This window comes from Podarcis erhardii (genome assembly GCF_964252035.2).
Source record: "Podarcis erhardii genome assembly, chromosome: 17".
NCBI lineage: Eukaryota > Metazoa > Chordata > Lepidosauria > Squamata > Lacertidae > Podarcis > Podarcis erhardii.
The window spans coordinates 4732265-4744112 of NC_138515.1; the positions used below are offsets into that span (position 1 = coordinate 4732265).

At 49.1% G+C, this 11848-nt stretch overlaps 1 protein-coding gene across 1 annotated transcript; it reads right to left on the bottom strand.

Annotated features, from left to right (window-relative positions):
* Positions 1 to 3443: 3443 nt before the first annotated feature.
* PIM2 (Pim-2 proto-oncogene, serine/threonine kinase) lies at positions 3444 to 11203 on the bottom strand. Its single transcript, XM_081845790.1, has 6 exons — positions 11093 to 11203; positions 6940 to 7046; positions 6325 to 6375; positions 5841 to 6213; positions 4926 to 5102; positions 3444 to 4103 (listed from the first exon to the last, which is right to left on the bottom strand). Exons 1-6 carry the CDS (start codon positions 11130 to 11132, stop codon positions 3937 to 3939), a joined length of 915 nt encoding a protein of 304 aa, XP_081701916.1. The 5' UTR covers positions 11133 to 11203; the 3' UTR covers positions 3444 to 3936.
* Positions 11204 to 11848: the final 645 nt, after the last annotated feature.

Consider the following 11848-nt stretch of genomic DNA (forward strand, 5'->3'; position numbering starts at 1 on the left):
GTTTAATTCATCTTCATGGGGCCAGTGTTTTCAGCTCTACACAGTTATTTTCCATAAACTCAATAAATGTTTTCCAATCTTCTTCAGACATATGTTCTTCTTGCTCTCTTATTCTATATGTTAAATCTGCAAATTGTGCATATTCTGTCAACTTAAGTTGCCAATCTTCTTTAGCTGGGTCCTTGCTCACTTTCTATTTTGGGACTAACAAAAATGGGTACATAAATAACCTTTTCTGACACCTGGGAATGAAGCAATAGACCATGGGAAGGCAAACTAAGGCCGGGGGCCGGATGCGGCCCAATCACTTTCTAAATCCAGCCCACAGACGGTCCGGGAATCGGCATGTTTTTACATGAGTAGAATGTGTGCTTTTATTTAAAATGCATTTCTGGGTTATTTGTGGGGCATAGGAATTCGTTCATCCCCCCAAAAAAAATATAGTCTGGCCCCCCACAAGGTCTTAGGGACAGTGGACTGGCCCCCTGCTGAAAAAGTTTGCTGACTCCTGCAATAGACCCTCAAACCAGGGAGTCACAGGGTCACCCAAAAACCCAACGTTTTCCGATTCACTCCAAACCAGTGCCAAAGTTTGGCAAAGGTTTGGCAGCGTTCTGCAGCGAAAACCCTGGGTTTTCCATCGCGCCAAAAACGGAGCAACGTTGGGTTTATGCGTGACCCCGTGACCCTGTTTGACAGTCTGTTGCTCCATTTGTGGGGTGCTGCAAAATGTGGGGTTTTTGCGGTAAAACTTTTGCCAAGGTTTGCCGCCAGTTTGGATTGGACAATGTTGGGTTTTTGGGTGTTAACTACGACCCCCGGTTTGATATATCAATTACTCCATTTGTGGGATGATGTAAAACACAGGGATTTTGCTGCAAAACAACTGCAAACACCTAGTGAACTCAATGGGGCTTACTTCAGAGTAGGCTTGTATAGGATTGTACTGAAATGGATATACTGCGGCATAAGCTTTCATGGACTAGAATCCACTTAACCAGGTTTAGGCTGACATTTGCTGAAATTTACACTGTGACTTTACTGTGCTGTGATGAGACATCCGTTTCCCCCTCAATCAGTCCTCCCTGAACCTTCCTTGAACCTTGGGGTTTCTGCCGCCCAGTTCCCTTGTCCTGCTGCTCATTCCTAAAGGTTAGAACTTCCTACACAGGATGTTGCAACCGGAAAGGCGAGGGCAGGTACACAAAACAAGCACACAGGTGACAAGCGAATGGCGCAGGTCTTGTCAGGGTGTGGCCGGCAAGTGTGTGCTTGGGCGGGCTAGCAAACAGTCGAGTGACGGTAGTATCAGTTGTGCGTCACATCCCAAACTTACATCCCTGAGGGTGGGATTTACAGGAACTTGCCTTGCTAATTTCATAAATTCAATTTTTTTCCTGGCATTGGAATGTTCTTTTTCTAGCAAAAGGAGTGGCACTTCAGGAGAAGGCAGCAGCTGTTATGCATGCAGAAGGTGCCAGGTTCATTCGCCAATAGCATAGTAGACAATCCACAGTCCGTGTAGACAAAAATGAGCTAGATTGACCAATGGCCAATACTGTATAAAGGCAGCCTCCTATAACCCACTCATGTCAGCCCTGGGTCGAGTAGTGCAAGACTGTAATTTCTCTTAAACCCCAAAAGTATGAAGGGAAAGACAGGAGGAAATTGCTACCATACAAATGTTGGGAAGAGGTATGGGAATCTCTGAAATAATAATAGGTATCTGTTATCAATTTTACACTTAATATGTGAATCACTTATAATTCTTCTACTGGCAGCTGCTTCTTTGACCATTTCATTTGCTCAAGAAAATGTAAATGGTGTTATGTTGGGTATGAAATAAAAAAATAAGGTCTTATATATATATATATATATATATACTGTATATATAATAAATGTTCATAAATGTACCAACCAAGTGCATACATAGATGTGTGGACCACAAGTCTGGAGCAGCATAGGAGGACTGCCCTGAAACCATTTTGACTCCCAAACTGAAAAAAAAAATATTTTCTCTGCAAGGAGGGAGGGGGTGGGGGAGCCTCTCCATTGTCTTTTTGTTCACAAATCCTGTCTCAAGGGTATGTCTACGTATGAATAGGGTGAGCCTGTGACCTGGCTCAAGAACTAAGTATTTGTCAAAATACAAAAGACTGGCCAGGCTCCCTAGGGTATCCAATCAAGTGACCATTAACAGGTCTGCCAGACAGGAGATACACAACACACTCAGATTTCTGTTGTAGACCTCCCTTTCTGTGATGTATGTATGATGTATGGAGGGGTGGACACACCTTTGTTCCTGTGTGTGAAGGGGGAACCCTGTTGCAACAGTTCAATAAAGATCAGGCTTATGAGCTGCTTTGCTTCTCAATATTCTCTGGTTGGCCTCTGTTATTTTCTCCGACCGATGGAGAACCTACAAAGGACTCTATAAGTGCTCTTGTGCCCCCCCCCATAAGGGAATAAGGGCAGATTTGTTTATTACAGGTACTACATAGCAGATGTGCACCATAAATTTGCCATATTCTGGAGACATCGCGTGACATCATGTCATGCCCATCGGTCAAATTTGGCCTGCAAGACCTTATAAAACTCTGGCCTGTATAGACCAAAAGCTTCCCCCATCATCCCCACTTCATGCCAGCTTTGAGTGTTTGGACCAAAAGGCAGATAGGTAGCCGTGTTGGTCTGCCATGGTCAAAACAAAATTAAAAAATTCCTTCCAGTAGCACCTAGGTATCTGAAGAAGTGTGCATGCACACGAAAGCTCATACCTAGAACTAACTCAGTTGGTCTTTAAGGTGCTACTGGAAGGAATTTTTTTATTTTGTTTGGACCAAAAGGCTTCATTTTAATTAGGGTTGCCATATTTCAGGAAGTAAAATTCCAGACATAAAAGTTGTTGAGCTTTATTCACCTCCCCAAAAAGGCACTTCCTGCTTCTGCTGGTAAGATCCCAGACATTTTGCCAATTTTCCAAAATTCCCCCCAGGCGCTATTTTCGCCGCTTTAATCCCAGACATGCCTGGGAAATTCCAGATATATGGCAACCCTACATTTTATTAATATATAGAAGTTTCAGGTGCTGTAATAGTGGAATACGGTTTTGTCTTATTAACCACCTTCTCAGTCTCCATTGTGAGGTCAATTATAGAACAAGACGACAAAGGAGTTTTGTCTCCAGAACAATTATGATACCTCAAAGTGACTAATGCAGTTATGGGGACAGTGCGCCGTTTGGGAGTCATGGTCCAACCCTGTTAGAATCAAGATGGGCACATCCAAGTATTTGTTTCACATTTGTGACATATGAGAAATGTAGGATAGACTTTAGGGAGAGAAATGTAATGTATGGTTTGACTTCCACATTACAGACGTTGCAAGCCTCCCATATGTAAATGCAGTCAGACAAAACAGCCCTTCACCTGAAATGAGGAGGATTCACTTTCACAAAATAATTTTTATTAAATAGATTTCCATTCAGATTTCATTGAGCAAAATTTATCTGCAAACATTTCCTTTTTAAAAATTAGCGCGCGCACACACACACACACACGATAGGGCAGCAAAAACCTACCCCAGAATCCTTTTCTTCCGAAAGGCTGAAAAATTGCAATACACAAGTATTTACATGTACAATTACATCTGATTGCTGGGCAGGCCCAGAATTCAAACATCCTTTGGGCAGCTGAGAGGACTTTGCACTCCGACATCTGAATTCTCTACCCAGTTGTGGCTCTAGACAAGAGGGAAACTCTTTAACACGCGCGCGCGCGCGCGCACACACACACACACCTGTAGAACCAGGTTAACTCTTTCTCAGCCAGTGACCAAGCCTGGCTGCCTGAGGTTCAGCAGTAGCAAATTAGCACCACCTCCCCATCGCAGAGGGGGAGGAGAGAAGAGAAGAGAAGAGAAGGGGTTTTAAGTCTCTCAGCCGCTGCTGTTGCAAACTGTGGCCCGAGGGCTTGCTAGGCTCTGCAGTTCTTCAGGCTGAAGAAGAGGGTCAAGCTTTAGCCAGGAATGCAACAGCACTTGCTCCAGCGTTGGCCGTTCAGAAGGTTCCAGAGATAAGCACCATCGGATTAGATCTTGGCAGTCTGGGAAAGTAGAAGAGCGAACATTACAAGGATATACAGGAGCCTTGGCTTGCAAAGGCATTCCGCCACCCTGCGCCAGTTAGGGATTCAGTCCTAGGTGAAGGATTTACCAATTTGAGAAATTGAGAATGAAATTCCTTGTTTAAAAGGTACACGCGCGCACAAACAACAAAGTCACTAGTCCTTAAGGCTGTGGATAGGTAGAAATGGGGTGTGAACTTTTCAAAGGTAAAGGGACCCCTGGCCATTAGGTGCAGTCGTGGCCGACTCTGGGGTTGCGGCGCTCATCTCGCTTTACTGGCCGAGGGAGCCGGCGTACAGCTTCCGGGTCATGTGGCCAGCATGACTAAGCCGCTTCTGGCGAAGCAGAGCAGTGCATGGAAACGCCATTTACCTTCCCACCGGAGCAGTACCTATTTATCTGCTTGCACTTTGACGTGCTTTGGAACTGCTAGGAGCAGGGACCGAGCAACGGGAGCTCACCCCGTCGCGGGGATTCGAACTGCTGACCTTCTGATCGGCAAGGCCTAGGCTCTGTGGTTTAACCCACAGCGCCACCCATGTCCCTATGAACTTTTAGGCACAAGCTAAAAATGAAGGAGAGATGGGGAATCTTGAACAGTTTAGGACTTTTTCTTCCTTCGTAGGTGGCTTACAAGAAAATCATATCAAGAGCCACCCAGGTCCTTCTCAAAGGGCAAATGGCCCTGTGGTCAAGAGGCCAGTAGGGGAAATGTAAGTAGGGGAAATGTAAGAACCATTTCAAATTCAACTCATTGTTGGGTTTATAACTAGATCTCCTCAGTTTGCAGACACACTCACCAGCAGAGACAGGGGTGCGGAACTCCACAGTTGCAGCCAGAATCTCCTCGTCCCGTTCGAAGGGGATATCACCACACACCATGTCATAGAGCAGGATCCCCAATGACCAGACCGTGGCTGGCAGGGCATGGTACTGCTGGGATTCCACCCACTCTGGTGGGCTGTACACACGGGTACCTGAGATGGTGAGAGAAGCCAACAGGTTACCAATCGTTCCAAACCTATGATACATTCATTTTTTTACAAAAAACCCCCCAAAAAACTCCTCTAAGTATTGCATTCAAAACAAATTAAAGCCCACTTCTATAGCAATTAAAACAGGAAAAAATAGAAAGAGTGTGTTAAAAAATAAAATAAACCCAGCAATGCTGATATAACAACAAGCGATCTAGTAACAAATAATCAGAACCAGATTCTGAAAGTCAATCTTGGCAATAATTTTGCCTAGTGAGCTTTGGCTGAACAAGACAGCCTTTGTAGTTTTCCTGAAACTCACCAGATTTAGCAAGACTGGCATTTCCAAGCCATAAAAACAGTGCCATGATTGAGAAGTCCCTGCTTTAGACAAAGTGGTCTCTAAGGTGGACCCTCACAGAAGGCCTACTGAGCAGATCTTCACACAGGATCTGGCTTTATGGGTTTCTTAAACCTCCAATTACTGGGACTTAAAATAATTCATAATGAATAAATGAACATAGGCCACACCTCAGAGCAAACTCAGAAGTTAGAGACCCTATGTTCTAGACCAGGATCCTAACCATCTCCAAGGGGATGAAAGTACCCTGGGAAGTCGAGCTGAGAAGTAAATTTTGATATAGGCTCTCAGCAGTTGCAGCTCCCATCTTTCCACTGCCAGAGCCATTCGGTCTCACTTCCCTCTAAGGTGGAAAAACGCTCCAATGCCTTGACACTCACCATCAAACTCTGTGTAGGCAGACTCTCTCAGCAAAGCCCCAGAACCAAAGTCAATCAGCTTGAGGTTGCCGGTGCGCAAATCCACCAGGATGTTCTCGTCCTTGATGTCCCGATGCACCACCCCCTTTTCGTGGCAGTGGCGAGCGGCTTCCACCACCTGGCGGAAGAACTGGCGGCAGAGTTTCTCAGGGAGGGGGCCCTGCTCAGTCACATAATCAAAGAGATCCTGGCAGTTCTCGGGCCTCTCCAGGATGAGGAAAAAGCCTTCGGGGCCTTCATACCAGTCCAGGAGGCGAATCACGCCCCGGTGGCCAGATCCTGAGCACACAAGCTTCATCAGCGCCACTTCCAGAGGCACCAGCGCCCCGTTAGGCTGCAAAAGGAAGACAAAGAATAAACTTAGAACAAGGAGTTCAGGGGTAACTAAGGAGTCGACAGAATGTTGCTTCAGTACGGAAGGTGAACGCTTTTCGAACAAACTCACCAGCTCTGCCCAGTGTGAAACTTTATTCCTGGCAACATGCTTGATTGCAACCTATGGGAGAAAACACAAGAGAGATAAGAGCCTAAATCACACCACTTTTAAGCCCCCTCCACCCACAGAGACTGAAGCAGGTTCGGAGCCAGACTTTCCCTAGATCAGGAGTGCAGAATCTCTCTTTTGGCAACATTCCCCGCACCTGGCCAACTCTCTGGGTGGAATTCAACATAACACTAAGGAGATTGTCATTTCACAGGCATTTCTGGTGGCCCAACAGAATGATATTCCCTTTCCTCCTCCCCACTCCATGTTTTGGGAATACCCCATACACCAGGGGTTGGCAAGGTTTACCTTGCCTGGACCGGTTCACTCCAGTGGAGATCACCCTGTGGGCCTGAGCATGAGCACCTGCGATTTCTGGCGATGCGGAAGCGAGTCCCTGTGCCATGCTGCGCTGGTTTAGCCAGGCAAGTGGGCGGCTCGGTTCGGGGGCCGGTTAAATGACCCCCATGGGCCTTAGGTTGCTGACCCCTGCCATGCGCTGTTGCAAGCTCACACTTGCTGCTGCATCACGTGTGAAGTGCCCCTCCAGCAGCCATTCCCATCACAAAGTCTCACCTGCACTCCATCAGCAATCCTGTGTCCAGCGTAGACCATCCCAAAGCCGCCTTTGCCCAGCAAGCTGCCTTGCTTATACAGAGCTTCAAAGGATTCTTTGTCTTTACCTAGAGAGAAAAGAGTAGACGAGAAAGTTACTGGGGCTGGATTCACACTGGGACGTTGCTGTAGCTGTTTCACCATGACAGCACCATGCTAGACTTCTGTTCATTCTTGTTCCAACCGGTGTTCAAGATCCAGCAACAGTTCTGATGGCTCCTACAGTGGCACTGCCAGGGCAAGACTCTGGGGCCCCCACTAAGCAGGACCCTCAAATGAAACAGGGTCTGCTTAGCACTCCACCGTATTGGAGGGAGGAAAGTAATGCCCACATGAGCATCTAGAGAAGGACTCTCTCCTGTCAATCCACTGAGGCCAGGGGCTAAAACTGCATCACTGCCTCCAAGAAGAATTTGAGTTCAAGAACAGCGCAAATGGCTCCCAAATTCAGAGCGACTCCTCCAAACCTCCCAAGCAGAGGAGAAAGATGCACCCCCACCAGGGATGGGGCACCTGTGGCCCTGCAGGTGTTGCTGGGCTCCAACTCCCATCATCCTCAGCTATTGGCTATACTGGTTGGCGTTGATGAGAGCTGTAGTCCAGCAACACCTGCAGGGCCACAGGTGCCACCGTCTTGCAAGACGTGAAGCTTTCCTAATTTCTGCATCTCCGGGCCTGAGAAAGGCTTGCCTGTCTATCTCCTGCCCGCTATACAGCTGCTATGAAGAAAACATAAGAGAAGATTGCTGTATCTGGTCAGTGGTCCATCAAGTCCAATGCCTCTGGGAAACCTAAACACTCTCTCCACTTGCAGTTTCCAGAAATTAAAGAAGAGCTCTGCCATTTATTTAGCTGCATGAAAGGATTTTGGCATCCCCAACATCAGATTGTTTGGTCCTAAAGGCACTGGAGTGAAGGGGTTAGGGAGGAAGCAAAGAAGATGGGCAGGCGGTAGCCAAATTTTCTGAGGCTTTAGATCAGGCATCCCCAACCTGCGGCCCTCCAGATGTTTTGGCCTACAACTCCCATGATCCCTAGCTAACAGGACCAGTGGTCAGGGATGATGGGAATTGTAGTCCAAAACATCTGGACGGCCAAAGGTTGGGGATGCCTGCTTTAGATCCTCACTTCTCATGCTTTAAACACAGGACAACTCAGTAAATGACAAAGCCGCCCAGAACCTTGCATGTGACTCACAGGACGTACAGCTGCTCTCCTGCCCATCAGAGACCGGCTTCCCCAGCCTGGCAGCTGGTGAAACTGGACTTCCTGGTTGACTGCCTCTCAGCCCAACTTTAATACAAACAATAAGTGGGAGGAAAGAGAGAGCAAGAGCTGCAGACTAAGATCCTTGGGTGTGTTGTGGCAAACTCCTTTTTTATGAATGGAGGTTCCTTGCCTTGAGCAGCTGAAGTCAATGAGCAAAGTTTTATCCAGGAAGGAGAGGCATGCAGCAATGGAGGAAGGCTGTCCCTGACATATTTTGCTTGCTGCAAAACTATGATAGGAACAGATTGCCAGAAGAGCCTGATGGATGAGGCCAATGGCAAATTAACTCCAGCATCTTGCTCTCAAGGTGGCTGGCCAGCCAGATGTTTGCCAGAAGGCTGCAAGCAGGACGAGCTGAGCACAACACCGCTCCGCCTGCATTTTGCAGCGCTTGGAATTCAAGAGGAGATGGAGGAAGCTTCCCATTACAAAGGGCTTAAAAGGCACAAGAGTCCCTTCAGGAAGCAAAGAATTAGCAACTCAAACTAGGTCACATTCAGCTGCGCTTCTTTCGCTTGAGGCAAAAGCCCATCCCACAGACAGCATGAGAAAGGAGTTCGTTTGTTAGGCAGATGGGGCAAGGTGAGAATCCAGGATGTTTGCCTGATGATTCACCAATGGGAGGTAAAGGTTAGGAGGTTGTTTCTGGGAAATCCTCTGTTTTTGAATGAGTTATCAGGGGAGGAGATATCCCTCCAGGGGATGGAAGGGGGGGGGAGGCGTGTCTGAACCAGGGGAAAAGAGCAGAAGGCAATTTGGAAAAAGAGAGTTTCCATCTAGCTGGAGGTAACGCAGCCTCTTTGCTGAACTCACGCTCCGCTCGCATGTGTTTGTAAATAAAGCAAGCATGACAAAGATGCCGCACATCTCATCTAACAGGAATCCAAACCAGCCACGGCTGCATACCGCGGAGTTTCTCTCTGGAGTGGGAGAGCAGAGATGCTTAACGAGTTGGTGAACTGACTCGCCCTTTCTCGCGCGCACTTTCTTCGGTGGGGGGCAGCAGAGAGTCGCCCTCGCCGCTTCCAGGCATTTCGCCACCTAGGCTACTTCTCCGACCTTCCCTCTGCGTCGCCTGTCCGCTTTCCTTGTGTTGTGTGCACCAGGTTAGGGGGCACGCAAGGTAACCAGACGCCACGGAAATAGGGGACCCCGCTGCCTAAAACCAGTGTGCAAAAGAAGGATCGCGCAAAAGGTGGCTTTTTCCAAGGAGTAATGGAGGCAGAAAAGGGGCGCATCTGTGGAACATCACTTCATTTCTCCCCTCCCAGAACTCCCATTTATTTTAGCGATCATTAGGTTATAAATTGGAAGGGGCCTCGCGGGGTCATCTAGTCCAACTCCCTGCAAGTGCAGGAATATTTTGCCCAACACGGGGCTCGAACTCACAACATTAAGAGTCTCATGCTCTCCCAACCGAGCTATTCCAGGTTTTAAGGCATTGCACACCCCTGTTTCTCCAGGGCCCAAACCCTAGAGTTGCCTTAGGCGCACCCCTAACCCCAAGGTCCAGTGGGCAGCAACTGGGGGAAAGGGCTTCCGAGGTGGCGCCCACCTTTCCAAGGAACCGGCAGCCCTGTCCGAAAAGGGCGTCGAGAGGAATGAAGGAAGGAGGGGCGACTGGCGAGGAAGTGAGAGGGAGACGGACGAAGAACCAGGGCGATCTGCAGCAGAGAAAGCAGGTCTCCGCTACTACCGAAGCTTTCTGCAAAGGAACCCAACAGGGCAGAGGAACAGAAGAGAAAAATGCACAGAGATGCGCCCTATCCTGCAGCCACGAGCGAGAAGGCGCATCTTGCAGAGTTTCCCCTTTTTCCCCGCCTTACACCCACTGCGGGCGACCCAGTTTAGGATGGGAATGGAGAGGTCAGGGAGATTATTATTAATTACGACCAACCACTGCGCTGGCTCTGTTCCTGCGTCTTTGGAAGCGCCCCAGCACCCAAAACTTTAGCAGGGTGAGGGTGCAAGAAAGAAAAGTTGGATAGGATCCCGTCCGTTGAAAAAGCGCATGAACACTTCACGCATCAAGTTTTGGGGAGCACACGGACAGGGAGATGAGAGACAATGTGGTGTAGCGGTTAGAGTGCTGCACTAGGCCCTGGGAGACCGGGGTTCAAACCCCCAGACACCAAACTCGCTGGGTGACCTTGGGTCACTGCCTCAGCGTAACGTACGTACGGTACTTCGCAGAGTTGTTGCGGGGATAGCAAGCGGGAGCGCCAACTTGGCCCCGCGACCGTGGCGCCGAAATCTGTGGGTGCCCAGCTCCTTCATGGGGAATTTTGGGGATGCTCGGGCACCCAGGGAGTTGACACTTATGGTAGCAAGGGAGGGGAGAAGTTATGTACCCCGCTTTGAGCAGCTTGCAGGAAAGGCGGGACATAAATGTAATGAATGAATAAACACACACACATATACAACTATGCGAGGCACACGCTTGCCGCGTTCAGATACATTTACATTTCAACAGCCCAGGACTGAAATAAAAGTTACTCTACTTTATTTATGGCAACTCTTTTGCAGAGGTACTGGGTACTCCATTTACAATAGGTTTGGCAACATTATATATGTGTGTGTGTACACACACACACACACACAGCATGTGTGGGGAAACCCAGCCAGTTGGGCGGGATATAAATAATAAATTATTATTCTTATAGTATGCATCTGAACGCGAAAAGCCGGTGCCTCGTATGGGCGCCCTAGGGGAGCCGGGTCTGGGGGGCAAGCAGCTAGTCCTCACTGAGCAAATCCGCGCCTCCAGACCCGACCCCACTCGAAGAGGCGCGCGAGCCTTGGAGGAAACCTTCACCAGCGGGGGAGACGGGCGCGCACGCCTTACCTGCGGAACTCCAAGCGACTTCGCTCCGCTCCGGGACCATCGTCCCCAGCAGGGCTGCCTCGTCCGCGATCTCGAGCCCGGACCGATGCCCGCAGAAGCGCAGGCGGCTCAAGCGCGCTGCATAGCTGCTCCAAGTGCTTCGCCAGTTACGCTCCTAAGCCGATCAGCCGAGAACTCCTTTCTGCGCTTTTACGCACCCGGTCTTTCAGGCGGCTCGGCTTATTTGCATCTCTCGCCGCGGCGGCCAATGAAAGGTCTCCGTTTGGCCCTCTATGCAAATGAGCCTACGCAACTGGAGGGGCGGGAATCGGAGGGCGGGGCCGGGCCGGGCTTTTCCTTTCCACGCGCGACCGGGAAAGATCAACTTGAGCCGCTTGGACGTGGCGAGGATCCAATAAGGCGCGTGTGCCCGGCAGCCTTGACCCCCCCTCTTGGCCTTGAAGTGGGTTGGCTCCCACCCAAAGCACCTATGGGCGCACGGAATGGGAGCCCGGGAGGGCTTCAGGCTTTTTCAGTTGTTGCATAAAATTTATAGCCTGCTTGATTGCTTAAAAAAACTCCCAAAAACCCCTCAAAGCAGATTACATTGTGCTGCCTTGGGGGAAAATCTGCTTTGCTTTCTTCTAGGAACCCCCAGATTTCCACTCAGAGCAGATGCGAAGGCACACAGCTGGGATTAAAAAGCAAGGTGCCTCTGAGCATATGCTGAGTCTAGGAATTGGGTTTCCTTTCCTTTCGCGGACCAAAAGGGCCACA